This window comes from Mya arenaria, chromosome 16 (assembly GCF_026914265.1).
Source record: "Mya arenaria isolate MELC-2E11 chromosome 16, ASM2691426v1".
Classification (NCBI taxonomy): domain Eukaryota; kingdom Metazoa; phylum Mollusca; class Bivalvia; order Myida; family Myidae; genus Mya; species Mya arenaria.
The window spans coordinates 45,105,726-45,129,824 of NC_069137.1; the positions used below are offsets into that span (position 1 = coordinate 45,105,726).

The window sequence follows — 24,099 nt, forward strand, 5'->3', positions numbered from 1 at the left end:
TTGCTTTTTATGCTTTTAATTCAGTGAGTAAAAATAATACTGCTCGGTCAAAACATTTCAAAAACACTTATTTTAATCTTCAATTTAGACATTACTTAATAAATGTTTTACTCGACATCCGGGGAATGTGTCTATAAGATGTGCTGCTACTTGTTTTTTTCTTTTGATAAACATTCTGCAAACTGCAGCAGTGCGCAAGAAATAGGGCATTTAAAAATAAACCTGCACGAGCGGAAGCTCGAAATAGCTACCTATATAACAGTGCTGGTTCCTCCCAGAAACCAGACACGCGGATGCCTGCCTGCTGTAACATTGAGAAACAGTGGTAACGTTGAACTGGATAAAGTTAAGGCGTAGTAGTCATTTCAATCTGGACAAGGTATGTTTGTATAATAGTAAATATATTTTTTATAAAACAAACGTGAATTTTAAGTTATTCCCAGTGGTTTTCAAAACAATATTATGAGCTTATGTATATTATAACGGAGAGTTGTATACATGAATAGTTAGAGTGTATTTTCTTATTTTTCTAGAGCGCTTTTGCTTTCAAATTACATTAATTCGCAGAAAGCAATACGTTTTAATATGATACCAAAAATAATGTGATCATTCATTATTCATATAAAGCATAAATGACTCAATGCCAAGACAAGTACGTTTGCATATCGAATATATTCAGATAACACAATTTTGAGGAATCATAAATTAACATTAGCTATTGGTGCAATTGCAACAATTTTTTGTGGTAGTTTGGCTTAAGCCTGTTGCTGTTTATAAGCTTATGGTGTGAGACCACAGTTATTTTTGCTATATGTTTCATATAGACACTAACCTGGCTTTTGACTTTATACACATCCCAGTTGAAAAACAAGGACATGGCATCTCTAGAACAATTCAAGAAACAAAATATAATCACAAGAAAACACCATGTTGACCATTGACCTGACTGTCAAAATTGAGTTCAAATACATAACCCTTCCGCCAAGGAGTCAATCGGCTACAAACAACTAATTTTCAGACTTACACAAGCTATGATTTTTCAAATATTTACACTAAAAACTATCAATTTCTGCAATGGAGTGTCATATTCAGTCAAGTTCTCTGCAAATAGAACATTTTTTGCTTCTTTTTCATTCAATATTAATAACATATTGATACTTGAACACAAGCACTCTTTTTTCTGTATTTACATCCGGATTTTGGTCAACGGGGGGGGGGGGCAGATAACTGTGGTCTTGAGCCATATGCTAAACGTTATCATTTACTACGACACTTGTTTATTGCGCATGCGTTTTAACAGCCCGCTCGCTTTATTGCTTATCAGCACAGGTATATAAAGTATTCTAAACGAATAACGCGTGTTGTGTTACAGTAATAGTAATTAGTATGTTTTAATGCTACGAGTGTATCATGTTCAAAACGTCGCGAACACTTCGGACGAAGATAAACTTGATTTGCATTTGTGCATTTTAAGAATTTGTTTTTCCGACCAATCAGTTGTAAATGTCTTACTGGGAACCGAGGGAAATGGAGTTAAGATTTAGACGGGCAGTCAGGGGAATAATATTTCATCAACGCAAGTTCAATACTAAGCGGTAAAATTAGAATAACAAGCACCTGAATCCAGACTATTATCATACACAGGTAACCAATGGGAATTTCAAGGCAGAGACGGCAGATAACGTAGAAGTTTATGTTTTAGCATTCCCGTGCACTGATTAATCATAGCACTGCACGTAACCTTTATAAAGTCAATTGATGTACTATATTCAATTTGAAAATATTTTGCGTGTCAGAACATTGTTTAAAGCATTAATTTGGCAACATGTTTTCAACAGGTACTTGACTGCAATAATAAATCTAAGCAATCTATGGCAAGTTCTCATTTAAGAGGAGGTATGTTTGTACATCTTAATAGCTACGGCAACATTAAACATAAACTGTCAAAGGTTTGTTGCAAATGCTTTATAAAACTGACAGATATGTTCAGCAACAAAGTCCAAAATATTGTATAACGTATGGTTGACTAATTGGAATGACTGGGAAATACCATAGAGGTTGTTACCTCAATTCCTAATCCGAAAAAGCGTCTTTCATTAAAAATTAATATCCTATATTGTTGTCCTTAAACAGCAATCACATTTTAATGTTTGGAAGATACCAGTATGCATAACACACATATCTTATGTATTGTTGATATTACTAGTTAATGACAACCCGTTTATTTATATATAAAAAATAAACATTACGTACAATGTATAAAAAGTTAATCAACAGATAATGTATCTTATATTTCACATTAGTGTCTTTAATCAACTGGTATTGTCTCCTCAGCTATATATTTGTGTTTGTAATCAACAAGCATCCTACTCTTTACGTGTGTTTCATTTATATTTGTGTACCTAAACAACCGGTAACGACTCTTAGGCGTTATATATGTGCCTGTAACGAACAGCTTCCATCCATTTGGATTCATAGTATGCTTTAATTAAGATGTAACGTCGCTTACACTTAATATGTGTGTCTTTAATCAACAGGTAATTCTTCTAGGCTACAAAATTATGCCTTTAATTAGAAGGTAACGTCTTTTAAGATGTATAGTTTTGCATTTGAGTAATAGGTTAGGTTTCTAGGCTTCGTATTTGTCCCGTGCTCTATATTAATTGCGTACCTTTTCTACGAGACGGTGGGTTTTAAAGAGTAAGGAAAATTCACTATTACGAATAATATTGTGTTGTTATGTTGTCATAGGAGTTGAGATTGGGAAATGATTTAATAATCACATGTCATCGTAACCATGCGACCAGCCCCTGATTATCAAAGTTGCACATACAATTCTTCCTCGCCGAACAGTCAATAACATTACAGCAACGTATTGAAAAGTAGATGGATTTCAGCTATATATGTGTCTTTGAAAACTATTTTTACTCTTTTTATAAAAAATGATTGATTAAAGCTCCATTTAATAACATTGTTATTTTTGCTATTTAAATGACGTCATGTAATTCTGATCACCATTATAAGACATGTTTGTAATCAATGACAACTACTAGTATAACATAGGCGAACCATTTCCCATCTCAACTCCTATGACCACAAAGTAATGTTTTTACCGCTTTTAAACCCATATTTTAAAAACAATATTGATTTAAATCTTGGATTAATGTTATGGAGAACAAAAATTATGGAGTGACATTAAATAAAAACTATTTATAATATTTACAGACATTATGCAAGTTAAGTCTTTGTTCTACAAACGATACTTATTATAAAATTGAGCAATGAAGTTTATGAACATAAAACATAACAAGATGCGAAAGTCAAACATGATTTATGTTATACATATATTTATCATGGTATACATCAAATGATGTTCTGTAGAACAATGAGTGGATATTGGGAAATAACTTAATAATAGATCAGGTGAACATGAGGAGAGCAACTTTAAAATTGGATTGACATAAATTTGACATCATGATAACTATAATAATAATAATAATAATAATAATAATAATAATAATAATAATAATAATAATAATAATTAACTATAAATAAATATAAATAAATAATTATGTATTGCATGGCGCTAACAGGAATCCAGGAGAAAAAACAAGACGATGATTTTAGTTTCAAATAGCATTATTATTATTTGGCAAAGGTACACGTTGTAGTGTGGGAAATAAATTCAAGGTACGTATGGCGATATTTTTACTTCTACAGCAGATGAGCTTGAGCTGATTGTTTACGCTACGATACCGGCAAATAAACGGAACGTACATGTTATGCGGTATGATTCTAGCTAGTGACGTACTGTAACTGTCTGTTTGAAATACAATTTCAAGCACAACAATGCATAATTATTGTACACTATCTAAAATGACACTAGAGGAACTAAAGTACTTACTCGGAGATTCTTATGACACCCATATTTCTGACGGCATGACTACACATGCAGAGGACGTTGATCTTGCACGGACAAAATAGGGATAAGCTTATATGTCTCCCTCGCACGTTCTCAATTGCAATTCAATAGAATACCACAATAAACCCTCCGTTCCCTTATTAACGTTTATGATTTTGACTTGTAAATATTATCTTCAGTGAAATAAATTCATGCTATATTTTAATTTACAGTGTCGATATCATAGATGGATTACATGGTGCATGATATTTCATAATTTGCTCTTGTGCCTTCTTTTATCACAAGTTACTGTTTTGTACATAACTAGAGGAGGGGTAACCATCCAGAAAATAAATATAGTGTTTATCATTTGTTTTTCACAAACTAATATTGATGAATTAATGTTTGCTATTTATGCTCTTAATTCAGTGAGTAAAAAATAACTGTTCGATCAAAACATTTTAAAAATACTTAATTTAATCTCCAATTTCGACATTGCTTTATATCTGTTGTACTCGACATGCGTGAAATGTGTCTGTTAGATATTATGCTAGTTGTGTTTCGGCTAATAAACATTCTGCAAACTGCTGCAGTGTGCAAGAAATAGGGCATTTAAAAATAATAAACATATGTGAGCTTAGGCTCGAAATAGCTACCTATATAACAGTGCTGATATATCCCAGGTATCAGACACGCGGGAGCCTGCTAGCTGGAACATTGTGAATAAGTGTTTACGTTGAATTGGATAAAGTTAAGGCGTAGTAATCATTTCCATTTGGCAAAGGTAGGTTTGTTTATTATTAAATATACTTGTTTATCAAACAAGCGTAAGTTTCAGTTATTCAGAGTTATTTTCAAAACAATATTATATTAGTAGGTATGTTATAGCACAGAGTGGGATAAATGCACAGTAGGTGTGTGTTTCCTTTATTTGTTAAGAGCGCTTTTGTTTTCAAATAACATTAATTCGCAGAAAAAAATTCCTTAAAATATGATACCAAAATTATACAGGGTCACCATGAAGTTATATTAAGCATTATTGACTCAATTCTAAGACAAGCTTATTTGTACATCAACTATTCTCAGATAATTAATTTTGCCGAAGAATAAAAGAACATTAGCGTTCGGTGCAATTTACATGATTTGTTTTAGCACTTGGGCGTAAAAGTAAAAAACCGTGTAAATAGGGGTTTTTGTTGCTGTTTATTAGCACGTGCTAGAAATCGTCTTAAACTATACAACTTTTTAATTTTGCATGCGTATAAACAGCCCGCTCGTCTTATTGCTTTTCAGCTCGGTTGGATAAAGTAATCTAAATGTTTGTGTTACAAAGAATAACGAGTAGTTTTTCATGTCACTAGTGTATCATGTTCAGAACGTCGAGAACACTTTGGACGAAGATAAGCATGCATGTGTGCATTTAAAAAAAAATATTCTACCGACCAAGCAGTTATAAATCTCTTATTCGGAACCGATTAACATTGAGTTAAGATTTACACGAGCAGTCAGGTGAATATCATTTTATCAAAGCCAGTTCAATAATAAGCGGTAAATTTAGAATAACAAGCACCTGAATCCAGACTATTATCATACACAGGTAACCAATGGGAATTTCAAGGCAGAGAGTGCAGATAACGTAGAAGTTTATGTTGTAGCATTCCCGCTTACTGATTAATCTTGGCACCGCACGTAACCTGAATATAGTCAATTGACGTACTATATTGAAAGTAGCATGCCCATTGAAAATGTCACGGTTATGAATAATTTCAAAGTTTGTTCATGGATTTGGTCTGTTTGAAGGCCTACATTCTACCAATCTCTAAATTGATGATCCGTCCGTATGTCAAAAATGTAAAGCACGACATTTGCGAAAATTAACGGGAGTTACATATATAGAAGAATGGGACTTCGGATATCACAAGATGATTAAAATAGGAATATGGAAGAGGCATTCCAAGTCTTCATTGACGTTGATAATTTATTGTAACGGCGAAACGAGGGCCGAACGAGACAAACGTTTGCGCAATTTGCTATTGAGAGCACGCGATTAAGGTGTTAATACTAACCAACAATAAACGGTCATCGGTCATGTATGATAATTCAGTCATTATGACGTCCACAAATAAGGACAAACATACCGCAATACTGAACTTGAAGACGTTTGAATCTAGGTCAGATAAAAAACACTCCTTGACATGGTAACGTGTTGTCAATGCTCGCGCCAAATCTTGCAGAAATAAAGGACACTCACACAGAACTAAATGCGATGGGCTTAAATTGAAAAAAAGCTAGCAATAATGTTTGTGGTTTGTAATTCAAACAATACGTTTATTAAAAGCTGACGTTATTTGTGATCGATTGCAAACATATTCACTCGGAATTGAATAAGCCGAAAGGTGCTGCACCTGCAAGGTTATAAAGAATAATGATGCAAAAACAGTCCTTTGACATATATTTTCATTCACAAAAAGGCACATAAATACCAATCGGTGACGCTTAACAGAAACTTTTATCCGGAAACCTTCGCGGGAATTTTCGTAGACGTTTATCCACACGTGCACACAGTTTAGAATAAATTAGATACAAAACACAAAGCTATGAGACTCTCCAGGACGTGAAACAAATCATAATATAAGTTTGGCATGAAAAGCGTAAACTAAACTAAAGTTCCCAGGTCATATTTTTATGTTTACACTATGTTGCAAAAACTCATTTTTATGAATATTAGTAAAGTATTGGAGAAAACTCTTCTTCGAAAGAAATTGTTTGATAACAAATACATACTCTTTAAATAAATAAATTAACACTCACGATATAAAGGGTTTTTGTTTCGTAATATAACTAAATATGAAAAAGAACATACGACGTTATCCTAGTCGGTATCAAAAAAACTGATTCAACAATTACCCATGATAACAAGATATTCAAAGCGAAATATCCCACTGCCACGGTACTTAATTGTACAAAGGTTAAAATCAACAAAGGGTATAAGACGATGCATTCAAATATGACATAATAATGCTTTTGACATTGGAGCACCATTACATGTATATGAATTGCAGGATTGATTTCAGTTGTTTAATTTGTGTAAGAAAGATAAAATCGAGATTAAACAATTATTATATTCTTATGCAACTTCTAACATCTTCATCGTTTTCGATTTAATGATCATACAAAGGATATAAGAGAGTTGCCCGCCTTTTCTAATTAAACATGATACAAATATTTTTAATCATTTATAAAATTCGTACATTATAGTAAAACAAGGAACACCCTTTTTTGATTACTTTAATGCAGTCATATGTTGTTTTTTTGTAATTTCTGATTGCAATCCTTTTATTTTCGTACACTCCTTATATGCATGACAAGCATAAAAAAATACATGGAATTATAACATATTCGTTATCATATCATCAGGGAAAATTAATAGCTATGATATATATTGAAGGAATGAGTTGCAGGATTGATTTCACTATCGGGATATGAACGCAATTTAGATTGTTAAAGCGTGTGGTGTTCTAAGGCCTCCACGCGCACTTCGACCAGCCCAATTGCATTTTTTATCCCCGATAATTACAATTACACGCAATTCATTACTTATATTTACACCAAACGTTAATCTTTTTTGTTTTTTACAGTAAATACTTTATTTTGCAGAATTTTTTCTCATCTAGTATGTTATTCCGTAATCGAAAGCAGTTTATCAAATTACGCCAAACAACGCGGGAAATAATAGTAACTACAAATATATTTTTAAAGTACAATTTAAATACTATGAAAAACAACAGATTTAACATATCATGTTTTCGGAACCTGCTGGCACATTATAAACAAAACCACGATTTGTGGCCAAGATTCCATGTTGTGATGAAGTTTATACTTAAACAGGTCAATTTTACGTTGGCTAAACAAACGAAAAATATATACTATGAACGTATGATACAGTCGTATAATACTGTCGTATTGTTCAGACTATAAAAGTTTCATATGTTTTAATCATTCACATGTAAAGACTATTCGTTTCTTATTCTAAAAATATTAATCTTGTCAATGTATTTTTACAGTATGATGTTCTTACGTCCGTTCGTCATCGTTGCGCTGGTAATGTTGACGACCTGTGAGGCGGACAGGTTGAGAAAATTGGAGTTACAAATGAACGGGATGAAAGCTGTTCAGTCCTACGTAATGGCGGTAGGTGTACATTAAACAATTATATACCTCCGTTAACGTCAATGTGAAGTTTGACTGACCTGATCAACGGTATTGAGCGAGAAAGTGAACTACTTGATCATACTTAATGGCGATTGGTAGAGATTGTAAAATTATATATTTTTGGTTTGTGGTCAATATGTAGTTTTGCTGTACAATTAAATAATTATGATGAGCGCAATATGTGGTTTTGCTGTACACTTATATACTTTTGTTGAGGGCTATATGTTGTTCTGCGTCTTGAGGTCAATATGTAGTTTTGCTGTACAATTATATACTTCTCTTGAGGGCAATATGTAGTTTTGCTGTACAATTATACACTTCTCTTGAGGGCAATATGTAGTTTTGCTGTACAATTATATACTTGTCTTGAGGTCAATATGTAGTTTTGCTGTACAATTATATACTTCTCTTGAGGGCAATATGTAGTTTTGCTGTACAATTATATACTTCTCTTGATGTCAATATGTAGTTTTGCTGTACAATTATATACTTGTCTTGAGGTCAATATGTAGTTTTGCTGTACAATTATACACTTCTCTTGAGGGCAATATGTAGTTTTGCTGTACAATTATATACTTCTCTTGATGTCAATATGTAGTTTTGCTGTACAATTATATACTTGTCTTGAGGTCAATATGTAGATTTGCTGTACAATTATATACTTCTCTTGATGTCAATATGTAGTTTTGCTGTACAATTATTTACTTGTCTTGAGGTCAATATGTAGTTTTGCTGTACAATTATATACTTCTCATGAGGGCAATATGTAGTTTTGCTGTACAATTATATACTTCTCATGAGGGCAATATGTAGTTTTGATGTACAATTATATACTTGTCTTGAGGTCAATATGTAGTTTTGCTGTACAATTATATACTTCTCTTGAGGGCAATATGTAGTTTTGATGTACAATTATATACTTCTTTTGAGGGCAATATGTAGTTTTGCTGTACAATTATATACTTCTCTTGAGGGCAATATGTAGTTTTGCTGTACAATTATATACTTCTATTGATGTCAATATGTAGTTTTGCTGTACAATTATATACTTGTCTTGAGGTCAATATGTAGTTTTGCTGTACAATTATACACTTCTCTTGAGGGCAATATGTAGTTCTGCTGTACAATTATATACTTCTCTTGAGGGCAATATGTAGTTCTGCTGTACAATTATATACTTCTCTTGAGGGCAATATGTAGTTCTGCTGTACAATTATATACTTCTCTTGAGGGCAATATGTAGTTCTGCTGTACAATTATATACTTCTCTTGAGGGCAATATGTAGTTTTGCTGTACAATTATATACTTCTCTTGATGTCAATATGTAGTTTTGCTGTACAATTATACACTTCTGTTGAGGGCTATATGTAGTTCTGCTGTACAATTATATACTTCTGTTGAGGTCAATTTGTAGTTTTGCTGTACAAATATATACTTCGGTTGGAGTCAATATGTAGTTTTGATGTACAATTTTATACTTCTGTTGAGGGCAATATATAGTTTTGCTGTACAATTATATACTTCTCTTGATGTCAATATGTAGTTTTGCTGTACAATTATATACTTGTCTTGAGGTCAATATGTAGTTTTGCTGTACAATTATACACTTCTCTTGAGGGCAATATGTAGTTTTGCTGTACAATTATATACTTCTCTTGATGTCAATATGTACATTTGCTGTACAATTATATACTTGTCTTGAGGTCAATATGTAGTTTTGCTGTACAATTATATACTTGTCTTGAGGTCAATATGTAGTTTTGATGTACAATTATATACTTCTCTTGAGGGCAATATGTAGTTTTGCTGTACAATTATATACTTGTCTTGAGGTCAATATGTAGTTTTGCTGTACAATTATATACTTCTCTTGATGTCAATATGTAATTCTGCTGTACAATTATATACTTGTCTTGAGGTCAATATGTAGTTTTGCTGTGCAATTATATACTTCTCTTGAGGGCAATATGTAGTTTTGCTGTACAATTATATACTTGTCTTGAGGGCAATATGTAGTTTTGCTGTACAATTATATACTTCTCTTGAGGGCAATATGTATTTTTGCTGTACAATTATATACTTCTCTTGATGTCAATATGTAGTTTTGTTGTACAATTATATACTTGTCTTGAGGTCAATATGTAGTTTTGCTGTACAATTATATACTTGTCTTGAGGTCAATATGTAGTTTTGCTGTACAATTATATACTTGTCTTGAGGTCAATATGTAGTTTTGCTGTACAATTATATACTTGTCTTGAGGGCAATATGTAGTTTTGCTGTGCAATGATATACTTCTCTTGAGGGCAATATGTAGTTTTGCTGTACAATTATATACTTCTCTTGATGTCAATATGTAGTTTTGCTGTACAATTATATACTTGTCTTGAGGTCAATATGTAGTTTTGCTGTACAATTATACACTTCTGTTGAGGGCAATATGTAGTTTTGATGTACAATTATATTCTTCTCTTGAGGGCAATATGTAGTTTTGCTGTACAATTATATACTTCTCTTGAGGGCAATATGTAGTTCTGCTGTACAATTATATACTTCTCTTGAAGGCAATATGTAGTTCTGCTGTACAATTATATACTTCTCTTGAGGGCAATATGTAGTTTTGCTGTACAATTATATACTTCTCTTGAGGGCAATATGTAGTTTTGCTGTACAATTATATACTACTGTTGAGGGCAATATGTAGTTTTGCTGTACAATTATACACTTCTGTTGAGGGCTATATTTAGTTTTGCTGTACAATTATATACTTCTCTTGAGGGAAATATGTAGTTCTGCTGTACAGTTATATACTTCTCTTGAGGCAAAATGTAGTTCTGCTGTACAATAATATACTTCTCTTGAGGGAAATATGTAGTTCTGCTGTATAATTATATACTTCTCTTGAGGGCAATATGTAGTTTTGCTGTACAATTATATACTTCTCTTGAGGGCAATATGTAGTTTTGCTGTACAATTATATACTTCTCTTGAGGACGATGTGTAGTTTTGCTGTACAATTATACAGTTCTGTTGAGGGCAATATGTAGTTCTGCTGTACAATTATATACTTCTGTTGAGGTCAATTTGTAGTTTTGCTGTACAAATATATACTTCGGTTGGAGTCAATATGTAGTTTTGATGTACAATTTTATACTTCTGTTGAGGGCAATATATAGTTTTGCTTTACAATTTTATACTTCTGTTGAGGTCAATATTTTGGTTTTCTGTACAATTATATACTATTGTTGAGGGCAATATATAGTTTTGATGTACAATTTTATACTTCTGTTGAGGTCAAAATTTGGTTTTCTTTATAATTATACACTTCTGTTGAGGGCAATATGTAGTTTTGCTGTACAATTATATACTTCTCTTGATGTCAATATGTAGTTCTGCTGTACAATTATATACTTGTCTTGAGGTCAATATGTAGTTTTGCTGTGCAATTATATACTTCTCTTGAGGGCAATATGTAGTTTTGCTGTACAATTATATACTTGTCTTGAGGGCAATATATAGTTTTGCTGTACAATTATATACTTCTCTTGAGGGCAATATGTAGTTTTGCTGTACAATTATATACTTCTCTTGATGTCAATATGTAGTTTTGTTGTAAAATTATATTCTTGTCTTGAGGTCAATATGTAGTTTTGTTGTACAATTATATACTTGTTTTGAGGGCAATATGTAGTTTTGCTGTGCAATGATATACTTCTCTTGAGGGCAATATGTAGTTTTGCTGTGCAATGATATACTTCTCTTGAGGGCAATATGTAGTTTTGCTGTACAATTATATACTTCTCTTGATGTCAATATGTAGTTTTGCTGTACAATTATATACTTGTCTTGAGGTCAATATGTAGTTTTGCTGTACAATTATACACTTCTCTTGAGGGCAATATGTAGTTTTGATGTACAATTATATACTTCTCTTGAGGGCAATATGTAGTTTTGCTGTACAATTATATACTTCTCTTGAGGGCAATATGTAGTTCTGCTGTACAATTATATACTTCTCTTGAGGGCAATATGTAGTTCTGCTGTACAATTATATACTTCTCTTGAGGGCAATATGTAGTTTTGCTGTACAATTATATACTTCTCTTGAGGGCAATATGTAGTTTTGCTGTACAATTATATACTACTTTTGAGGGCAATATGTAGTTTTTACTGTACAATTATACACTTCTGTTGAGGGCTATATTTAGTTTTGCTGTACAATTATATACTTCTCTTGAGGGAAATATGTAGTTCTGCTGTACAATTATATACTTCTCTTGAGGCAATATGTAGTTCTGCTGTACAATAATATACTTCTCTTGATGTCAATATGTAGTTTTGCTGTACAATTATATACTTCTCTTGAGGGCAATATGTAGTTCTGCTGTACAATTATATACTTCTCTTGAGGGCAATATGTAGTTTTGCTGTACAATTATATACTTCTCTTGAGGGCAATATGTAGTTTTGCTGTACAATTATATACTTCTCTTGAGGACGATATGTAGTTTTGCTGTACAATTATACACTTCTGTTGAGGGCAATATGTAGTTCTGCTGTACAATTATATACTTCTGTTGAGGTGAATATGTAGTTTTGCTGTACAATTATATACTTCTCTTGATGTCAATATGTAGTTTTGCTGTACAATTATATACTTCTCTTGAGGACGATATGTAGTTTTGCTGTACAATTATACACTTCTGTTGAGGGCAATATGTAGTTCTGCTGTACAATTATATACTTCTCTTGAGGTCAATATGTAGTTTTGCTGTACAATTATATACTTCTGTTGAGGTCAATATATAGTTCTGCTGTACAATTATATACTTCTGTTGAGGTCAATTTGTAGTTTTGCTGTACAAATATATACTTCGGTTGGAGTCAATATGTAGTTTTGATGTACAATTTTATACTTCTGTTGAGGGCAATATATAGTTTTGCTTTACAATTTTATACTTCTGTTGAGGTCAATATTTTGGTTTTCTGTACAATTATATACTATTGTTGAGGGCAATATATAGTTTTGATGTACAATTTTATACTTCGGTTGGAGTCAATATATAGTTTTGATGTACAATTTTATACTTCTGTTGAGGTCAATATTTTGGTTTTCTTTACAATTATATACTTCTGTTGAGGGCAATATGTAGTTTTGCTGTACAATTATATACTTATGCTGAGGTCAATATTTTGGTTTTCTGTACAATTATATACTTCTCCTGAAGGCAATATGTAATTTTGCTGACCTATTCAGCGATACTGACCGAGAACGCGAGTTTCTTGATACTACGTAATGCGATTTGTAAAGATTGTGCAATTATATACTTTAGCTGTGGTAAATATTTACTTTTGCTTGCATGTCAAGTGATATTGACCTAGGACGCTAGCATATAAGTGGTTCTGAATTGTGAACAAAACATATCGTTCATTTATATATGTTTGAGGGCAATATGTAGTTTTACTGACCTGTCAAGTAATATTGACCGATGACAGTATAATACTCATTGGTAATGGCGTAGGGTACATAGTAGCATTATGAACTCCTTTTGTGGTCAATATGTAGTTTTAGTTTTATTGATATGTCAAGTGAAATATACCGGCGACGCTAGCTTCTCAATACTTCTTTATGTATTGACAACTTGATAAGTGATAACAATCTTAAAATAGGTCGTATAAGTTTGTAACATATCTAAGATAAAAAAAATCTTGTTAGAAATGACTTTTCTCCATTTGCAACTTAGATTTTATTTCTAATGAGTTAACAAATGTTATCATGCAGTTACAGCCCTTTTTTAAAGGAGGATTTGTTCTTGTTTCAGAGATTGGACACAATTGAAGGAGATTTTAGTACATTAACTGATAGAGTTTCAATGCTTGAATCACTTGTTAACACATCCTATAGCGATACTCGGGAGACGGACAGTGTCGAATCAAAAACCGGGCATACTGTAGGAAATACATATTCAAAATCTGAAATTAGCGACATCACAAAAACGCTTACAATGTATAAACATTCGTTTAAAAAGCATAAAAAAGAACTTACTAATGTCAATAGCGTTTTCAAAGACACATTGTCGGCCTTTGTTTCGAATGCATCCTCGACTGTAAGCTCATTAGTTAGCATGGTCAATGCCCACGTGCTACAGAGCGCTGAAAATATATCAGCTACTTTGCAAAAGGTCAACAATACAGTAGCTGAAAGTGGGCGGAAATTGCGCTCTGATAGTTTTATATATTTGAGCAACTTAAGCTCCGACGTTAGGACTGATATGGCCATTCAATTTGAAAATGAAAAACAAGAAAACAATAAAACTTTGCTTGCTATTAATTCTCAAGTGGGAAAACATGTCGCAAATGAAACTGATACTCTTGAACGTTTTAAAACAAATATCCTTCAAGACCTTTATGCTGCACAGGCAAATGTCCAAAACGAAACAATTGAGATGGAAAAGAAGGTTGAAGAACTAATAGGCAGAGCAAATGAAGTTGTTGGCATCATTGAGGAGCAGAGATCTACAATAGAAGACCGTATTATGGTCACCATCAAGGCGCGTAAGTAGCTCGCACCTAACGTGAGTATATCATATATTATACAACCGTATTCTTGCTTACTTGTTTAAAGCAATTATATCTTCTACAATTGACTACCTGTATTAGTTACTCAAACATATGTCGATTAGGTTATAAAAAAGGTTCATTAAAAGGTTAATAGATGTGTTTGATAAGCGGTGTACCGATCAATGTACTGTGTTGTATGGTCACTTCAACAGTGGAGTAAAGTCAATATGACATAACGTTATTTAATCTGCCATGAATAGATACTATTTAGGACAAACATTGCTTCGACAACCTTTGTAAGCATGGTTATTAAGGATTGGGTCATGTTGGTAATTCTACATTTCTAAAATGGCTCGCGTCAAAGAGACAACAGCAGACGTTTGTATACAATTGTAGCAGTGTTAACACATCATTACTGAACATTCTAATCCATGTCTCCCATTTACAACATACGAATCAATGAATGATCATTTATGAAATTGACGATGCATTTTATTGATCTATTTCCCTATCGAGATCCGACTTAATGGAGTGACTAGTCTGGATTATCGTTTTGACAGGGGCAGAAGAAATATTCAAAGAACCTGCTTTGCTCCACTGTTGTTCAATATTTCTCCGTCTAGTTCATAATATATAAGTATGGTTTTGTATGGTCCGACTGATCGCAGTCAAGGGACCGGGCGTAATAGAATGAGTTACAGAACCTTGGCTGCTCTACTGCCGTTAACTAATTCTCTATACCTCTATCTATGTTACAGTTCACGACAATAATGGTCGTCATGGTATTTCTGTTCTAATTCACGTGACACGTGCAGCAGATTTAGTTCCAGCACTAGCGTTGCTACACCGCCTTAAAATATTGTTTTTTGTTTTTTCTATCTAGTTCACATTTCGTGGAGTGACTGGTCTGCATGGTCCGATTGTTCTCGGTCATGTGACAAGGGCAGCAGAAGTAGACACAGGTCATGTGATGTAACTCCGCCTTTTACTGATGGCATTTGCATTGGAAGTGATACGGATACAGAGGAATGCGTCATTCACGAGATATGTCCATGTGAGTACGTGGTGTTCACTTTTAAAGATGAATAGTCTCTCACAAGTAAATATTGTTTGTGTATGTTATACCTTTAGCTTTTCAATTTTTGCGAGAATAAAGAAGAAGAAGCTAAACTGAAGTGTTTAATATATCGTACGAGTATTAGGTTTAACATGCAGCTAATAATGTTAAAAGGAGACAAAGTTTTAAGAGAACATTATGTTCAAATGAATGAAGTAAATCACAGAACTAGAAGTTTTTCTGAACGTATTTATCAAAATAATATACCAACTCGAGACATGCCTGTTGTCAGCCGAATGTCTACGTAGTTTTACTATTTATAGTTATTGCAGCAGTTTTATACTTTCAATATAATAATATTTTGTTATTTCAAAGCATTTTTATTACAGTTTTAACCTCAACGATTTCAATATCAGTGATTATATATATGTAGACGTAATATGTTGATGTTTAACTTAATGCGAATGCAAGTTCTTTCACAATTATACATATGCCAATAATCAAACTTTCTTTCTTAATTGTGACATTATTATACTAACCAGATGACTGCAGCGATGTGTTAAAACTAGGCATGTCACGTGGGTCAGGTATGTACATAATCACGCCCTGGAACACGCACAAGGAAGTGGAGGTTAACTGCGATATGGATACCGAAGGTGGTGGGTGGACTGTAAGTATGATTGTGTTTAAATTAATGTTACACTAATCTCATTAAATTCTAGTTTCTTATAAAACGATATGTTTATGAGCCAGGCCCCAATTTCTCGAAACTTCTTAAGTCTTTTATAACAGGATTAAGCTTATTTCACTATTTTTGTTGTTCTATAAAATGTGTATTATTTACTTCTTAAGAGTTTGTAGAAATTATGAAGGAATATTCTAAATGACAATAAAAGATTTTTTATTTTTCAAAATCCATTTTTAGTATGTTTTTAGGCTAACTGAAATAAGCGACTTAAGCCTGTTAAGCTTAAGAAGTTTCGAGAAATTGGGGCCTGGTCAGTGAATACCTTGGCATTGGAAGTAAGATACGAATTAACGTTTCTTAACCGAAAGATGTTTATAAGAAAGGCATTGTGACATTATGATTATTGATAAGAGTATGAGTGGGCTACTTTTTGCGCTCTACGTCATCAACATATATTTATTTCGTACAAGTTCTAAATGACTTATTAAATTACACGAGGAAAGTGATAAATGTTTGTATCATCAAACCTACGAGCAAAAGTTGAAAGTAATATAGGAGAACGAGTTTAAAATTCAACGGCACATTTTACATCCACGTGTAACTACACTAACGTACTCATGTCGTGTTTTGCAATATCTCTTTTATCTTAAAAGAAATAACGCAATAATCTTTTCAATCATATTTTGTGCAAAATAAAGACATTCTATAGAGATCAAAACTCTTATCTATCAAATATGTTTATGATGTTGTCCCATTAATAGTAAAAGTATTGTTGTTCGAAATGCATGACCCATTTATGGTAAAGAATAATGCAGGTGTATGTTCAAAAATAGTAAAGATCAATGCTATTTAAAGAAGTCTACCCATACACAGCGAATAAAACTGTTGCTTAAAGCAGTCGACCAATAAGAATTACGACTTATGCATAAACTGTTCCCAGATATATACAGTAAATGTTTATGCTGTTCAAGGCATTCGACGCATATAAGACACCTTACATATGAAATTATTTGGAACATACATACTAATGAATAATGTGTTTTAAGGTATGTAGTCAATAATTAGTTCGAAAAAATGCTATATGAAATATTCGACACATTAAAAGTAAGAATCAGAGTGTTTCAATGTGTTGGGCCTTTTTACCTCAGAAAGTATGCATTGTGTTCGACTTTAATATAAATATATATGATGAAAACTGTTTCGTATATTTTAGCATATTTATGAGTGTGTATAATGTAACGACAGTATGACACTAGACATGAATAGGTGGCATTGTCCTTTACAATAATAACTATATTATATAGAGCTATGGAACATTTAAATGAAAACATGTCGAGTTTCTTTAAGCTTAATATTCCGTAGTCTTATAATGTTTAGTTAGAAAGGAAACATGTTATTAAAAGTATTTGACAGAGCGAAGTTACAGCACGTGTATTTGACCTTTATACATTAGAAATTATTGGCAACGTTTATAAGTATTTGAGATATAATGTTTTTGGATATATTCTGCACAATTTTAGAGTAAATCATGTGACTGCATAATATAATCTACAACATGGGGATAAATATAAACTTCACAAAAAATGATTATATTTTCAATTAATACACATCGGTTTTCTTTAAGGTTTATTTAGTATTTTCAATGTCATTTAACCGAAAAATGACGTTTATGCCAACTTTTTTTATCGCGGCTTTTTTTTTAAAAAGTATTGCTTTTAGTCAAGCTCAGTGCATTATCCAGGTATTCGGATATACAAATGGTTTGTAATCAAATTAGTTATTAACATTGCTTTCCATATGTAGGTGTTTCAAAGACGCTATGATGGTTCTGTTGCCTTCAACAGGAGCTTTGCGGATTACGAGAGGGGATTTGGTTCATTGGATGGTGAATTCTGGACAGGTGCGTTCTTACGATAACGAAACCTTTCATCGTATGAACAAACGATAATTGAATGATACTCTTCGTTATAATATACTAGACATATATATATCAAACAAGACATCTCAGAAAGTAAACAGAAATTTAAAAATGCCCGTTCACAAACATTAATTTTGACGTAAGGGTTTTCAGTTGTATGCGCCACGTAAATAACACTAAATGATATTAAGTGTTAATTTGCGAATAAACTAAAACCATGAGTTCAAATGCCTATAACTAATGTATACTCTGTTCGAAAAATGGTTTATTTATAGAATAATTCATGGTTGACCATGGCTTTTGGTTGATAATTGCCTCAGTAGAAGGAATAATAGCTTTAGCCCGAGGGCAATCATTTTATTTGGGCAATTACTCCTATATCTTATAAAATGGGTACACATAGAGTTCACTATTAGACGCCCACGTTTCTTCTATATCCAGTAAAATATGTACACATAATATTCGCTGTTAGACGGACAAGTTTCTTCTATATCCAGTAAAATATGTACACATAATATTCGCTGTTAGACGGACAAGTTTCTTCTATATCTAATGAAATATGATCACAAAGTCTTTACCGTAAGACGCACACGTTTCTTCGATATTCAATGGAATATGCACACATAGATTTCATGGTAAGACGCCCAGGTTTCTTCTATATCTTATGAAATATGTACATATAGTCTTCATTATTGACGGACACGTTACTTCTTTATCAAATGAAAAATATGTACACAAAGTTTCCACTGTTAGACGCATTCGATTTTTCTATATCAAATGAAATATGTACATATAGTTTTCACAGTTAGACGCATTCGATGTTTCTATATTAAATGAAATATGTACACGTAGTTTTCACTGTTAGACGCCCTCGGTTTTTCTGTATTAAATGAAATATGTACACATAGTTTTCACTGTTAGACTCATTCGTTTTTTCTATATTAAATGAATTATGTACACGTAGTTTACACTGTTAGAAGCACACGATTATTTTATATAAATGAAATATGTACACATAGTTTTCACTGTTAGACCCATTCGATTTTTCTATTTTAAATGAATTATGTACACGTAGTTTTCACTGTTAGAAGCACACGATTTTTCAATATTAAATGAATTATGAACACGTAGTTTTCACTGTTAGAAGCACACGATTTTTCTATATTAAATGAAATATGTACATGTAGTTTTCACTGTTAGAAGCACACGATTTTTGTATATTAAAAACGAAATATGTTCACATAGTTTTCACTGTACGACGCACACGTGTCTTTTATATCCAATAAAATATGTTCACAAAGTGTTCACTGTAAGACGCACACGTGTCTTTTATATCCAATACAATATGTTCACATAGTGTTCACTGTAAGACGCACACGTGTCTTTTATATCCAATAAAATATGTTCACAAAGTGTTCACTGTAAGACGCACACGTGTCTTCTAAATCAAATGAAATATGCACACATAGTCGTCATCGTAAGACGCACACGTGTCTTTTATATCTAATTAAATATGTTCACATAGTGTTCACTGTAAGACGCACACGTGTCTTCTAAATCAAATGAAATATGCACACATAGTCGTCATCGTAAGACGCACACGTGTCTTCTGTAGCTTTTCGCATAAATATTTCTATATCTTATGGCATTTGTACACATAGTTTTCCCTGTTAGACGCACACGTTTCTTCTATATCTAATGACATTTGTACTCATAGTTTTCCCTGTTAGACGCACACGTTTCTTCTATATCTAATGACATTTGTACACATAGTCTTCACCGTTAGACGCCCAGGTTCCTTCTTTATCTTATGACATTTGTACTCATAGTTTACCACGTTAGACGCACACGTTTCTTCTATATCTAATGACATTTGTACTCATAGTTTACACCGTTAGACACACACGTTTCTTATATATCTAATGACATTTGTACACAAAGTCTTTACTGTAAGATGCAATCGTTTCTTCTATATCTTATGAAAATGAACACACTTTTTTTCTCTGTTCGACGCCCATGTTTCTTCTATATAATGACATGTGCACATATAGTTTTTACTCTATCACAAAAGTTTCACGAGTTGTTGAACTTTAATGGCAATACGCCGTGTCCATCGATATAAAGAGATTTTAATCAATTAATTATTAGGATGAAAAGCAACTAAGTCACATAGTGGCCTTCACAACCTGCTATTTGTGTTACTATATATAGTATTGTTCGTACCCTTTACCTATAACGCTCGAACACGAGTGTACACATCGCATAAGATTATAGTTGAATTAAATTTATCTTTTTCACAGGTCTGGATGTTCTCCATTCAATGACAAGCCGTGGTAACATGACGTTACGAGTGGACATGAGTTTACCAGATGGAACTACTGGATTTGACGAGTACGCGGGTTTCTATATTTCTCCACCTGACCAGTACAACTTTAACGTTGATAGGAGGATCAACTCAAGAGGAAGTATGTTATTCGAGGAATTTGGGAGAAATTGATACACTGTTTAAATACAATACGTCTAACTAAGATCATTACCCTTTAATAGTTTCCAAAGAGACATAATTATACTAAATTATCCTTTTATATCAAGTATATTAGAACAATTTAATGTATTTAAAACGGAATAATTCACCACAATATTTATTTTGTCAAAATATATTAGTGCCCAGTATATTTAAGTCTTAGTCGATGCTAGAAGTTGCTATATTATTTTAATAAAATACGTCGGGATTCGATAATTATCATGACATGCCTTTTAAAGGTAAAACTTGTAGATGGGTGCACAAGGGAAATGTTTTAATTATAATGAATGATAATGTTTAACGCATTCGACTTTAATTATTAAAAGAAAAACACGTATAATTTGTGCCAATATAAACAATCTTTATATGTGGGGGATGTAATAAAACTAAGGACTAGAAACCAGATGATATAAGTGCAAGGAAAAAATATTTTTTTCAAAAACTTACATTCAATTAAATCATTGTATACAACGCATTAAATCTTACTAACTGATGTATTACATCGCTGAAGAAACAGGCATTTTTCGCAGTTTTTGCGTATTTTTCCAATTCGAAATGTTCTGGTTCTGACTTCCGCGTAAATCCCAGTTAATTTTAGAAAATAAATTAGGTGTATGTATCTGTACTTATTACGTGACTTTCACATGCTAAATATACGCACTTTAAATAGTTGTAGCCCGGAATTAAAGCTTTTCTGGTTTTCCCTACCTAATCCTCCGGTACCTACAAAATTAAACCGTAATATACTTCTGAAAAACAATAGAGTCATTGGACTGTTAAATGAATTTCAATAGCTCGAAATTCACCTTTTATTTGTACCGGCATGGGAAAACCCAGTTATGTTAATTCCGGGCTACATGTATTGGGAAACCATTATGCGCTTTTATTATACGGCTAAACTCAGCTGAGACAGCGACAACAAGGTGATCTATTAATATAAAATGATGTATTATCGGCTTCATATTAGCTCGTATTGACAGATATAAGCTTGTGTTTTTTTCCGATTTGGGGACCATTTGGTGTCTTGCCCTTAAATAGCAAAGCCAGCACAAACTCTCCAGTTAAAAAGCGCCAAAATATCGCATATATGATTCTAATTAATTAATATCTCTAGACACTGTACCTTGTGTTCCAAAAACGAATATATTATCTCATCTACATTCAAGAAATTAAAAAAAAAACAAGTCTGTTAGCAATAGGTTGACTTGTTTATACCTTAATATGATTGACAAGCAAACCCTTTTATAGAGTTCAAATGATACTTATAATAGATGGATAAATGGTATATTCACAGTGTCCGATACCTGTATTCTGTCCGACACGGGTACTAGTTGGGATATCAACCACCAGCCCTTTTCAACGTACGACAGGGATGTGGACAACTGGCCTTACAACTGTGCCCAATACGTTGGAGGTGGCTGGTGGTACAATGGTTGCATGGTCAATATCCTCAATGGACCGTACACCAGTAATAATTTTTATTACAATTCATTTAAACAAGGCGGTTCTGAAGGACTGAAGACGTCTACCATGATGTTTCGATAGAGCAGTTAATATTTGAATAGACTATTAAAGCATTTCATCGTTTGTGTGTTTGTTAATTATCAGTAGCTAAAGTATGCAACATTATAAACTTGATTTTATTCATCCCAATGATATAATTGATACAGATGTAATGCAACTAAAGCAAAAACGCTGTTCTCAACAATATTGTGAACATAAATTTATGATAAAAATCATGGGTTGTTCCATTGTAAAACAAATGCTCATTTGAATGAACTCTCTTATATATTTAGTAAAGTAGCTATCAAAACCGTTTTATCATTTTTTTAAATTGTTAGTTCTTGTAATTTATCTATTGTGTATATCTTTATGCTGAGAAACCCTAATGGTTTCAGTCGAATAAACTCTGTTCAGATATGTTATTTTCTGTTAACCAGAGATGACTGAGAGCTCACGTCATACAGGCTGTTTCTATAAATTATTACAACAAGTCTTTAATTTGAATATCGTGAATAATGTGATTGAGACAAACACATATCAGGCAGTACAATGCATTACTATTTCTAGTACACCGGATAGGCATTTCCGGTAAATTCAGCCGTGCTGGAAAACTCCATCTGGCATCCCCCCAAAATAACCCATAAAAGACGTGATAGAGAAGGAACTTATATACGTATGCAGTGAATACAAATTACTGCGCGTCATGACGTCAGTAAACATCATCACACGCGCTTTTTGGTGAAATGTACAAAAATGCGCTTTCTTATGTATTTTCCTCACAAAAAAATGTAATGTAAGGTATGCTAGAAAAAATATCTATCATGTGTGTCCGTTCCGGATAGAAAAATGCTTGCACACCGGACGTGTGTTTCCGGTCATGGTACCGGTGCTGGAAAAACTCATCTTACACCCCCATGTAAGATGAGTCACGCGCAACAACGCGCCATTTCTGATTTCTTTTATTGTATGGTTTATGAAAAGTATATTTTGCAGTTTCTCTAAAGCGGAATCAAAAATATAAGTATACAATACTTTTAATTCAAACTGAAAATAATCGTAAAAGCGCGATTTGTAAAGGAACTAATATCCGTAGATAATGATTTAAAACTACTGCGCTTTCTGACGTCAGTACACAACGTCACACGCGCTTTTTTGTGAAATGTACAAAAGTGCGTTTTCTACGTCATTTTTTCCACAAATTCATAATTTTAGGTATGCAAGAAAAAATATCAATCATGTTTCTTATTCTTAATTTGATTGCAATTATTCACGTTTTTCTCCTGTCATGTTATAGGTTCCTACCATTTCATTTCAACAAAACGGTACATTGTTTTCCTTCCATAAAAAACTGTTTGGTGCGATTTTATGAAATTGCTTATTAAACTAAAGCCGTTCATTGCTATTAAAATTGTACCCCGAATTCTCATTTGTTTGTCTTTGCGTTTTACAATTCAACATTAACAATTTATTACCACAATGCATTCGCATACTTTCGTTGCCATTGCATATACATGAACAAATAAATGCATATTGCATTAAAATGGTGGATATACAGACAACCAAAAAACATCACGAGCGTTTTAGTTTTTATAGCCCTCTCGATGGAATCACATAGATTCTAGAATATTTTCCGTGCTTTGTACTGCCTATTTTACTCTTGTAATATTACCGCTAGCCGGGCTAAGTATTGCCTATTATCATTAAGAGTGCCGCCTTTCACGTTCGTGAATACTC

The 24,099-nt window shown here is 32.8% G+C and overlaps 1 protein-coding gene across 2 annotated transcripts; it reads left to right on the plus strand.

The window, feature by feature from the left end:
• The first annotated feature begins 283 nt into the window (after nucleotides 1-283).
• On the plus strand, nucleotides 284-22,782 carry LOC128221271 (angiopoietin-1-like). Of its 2 annotated transcripts, XM_052929823.1 has the most exons (9): nucleotides 291-379; nucleotides 4,585-4,685; nucleotides 7,966-8,092; nucleotides 13,937-14,669; nucleotides 15,559-15,729; nucleotides 16,275-16,402; nucleotides 18,224-18,320; nucleotides 20,639-20,803; nucleotides 22,157-22,782. In XM_052929823.1, exons 3-9 carry the CDS (start codon nucleotides 7,967-7,969, stop codon nucleotides 22,405-22,407), a joined length of 1,671 nt encoding a protein of 556 aa, XP_052785783.1. In that variant the 5' UTR covers nucleotides 291-379; nucleotides 4,585-4,685; nucleotide 7,966; the 3' UTR covers nucleotides 22,408-22,782. The 2 variants fall into 2 exon arrangements, with proteins under 2 accessions (XP_052785784.1, XP_052785783.1); XM_052929824.1 differs by lacking the exon at nucleotides 4,585-4,685 and having other exon boundaries at nucleotides 284-379.
• The last annotated feature ends 1,317 nt before the right edge of the window (nucleotides 22,783-24,099 follow it).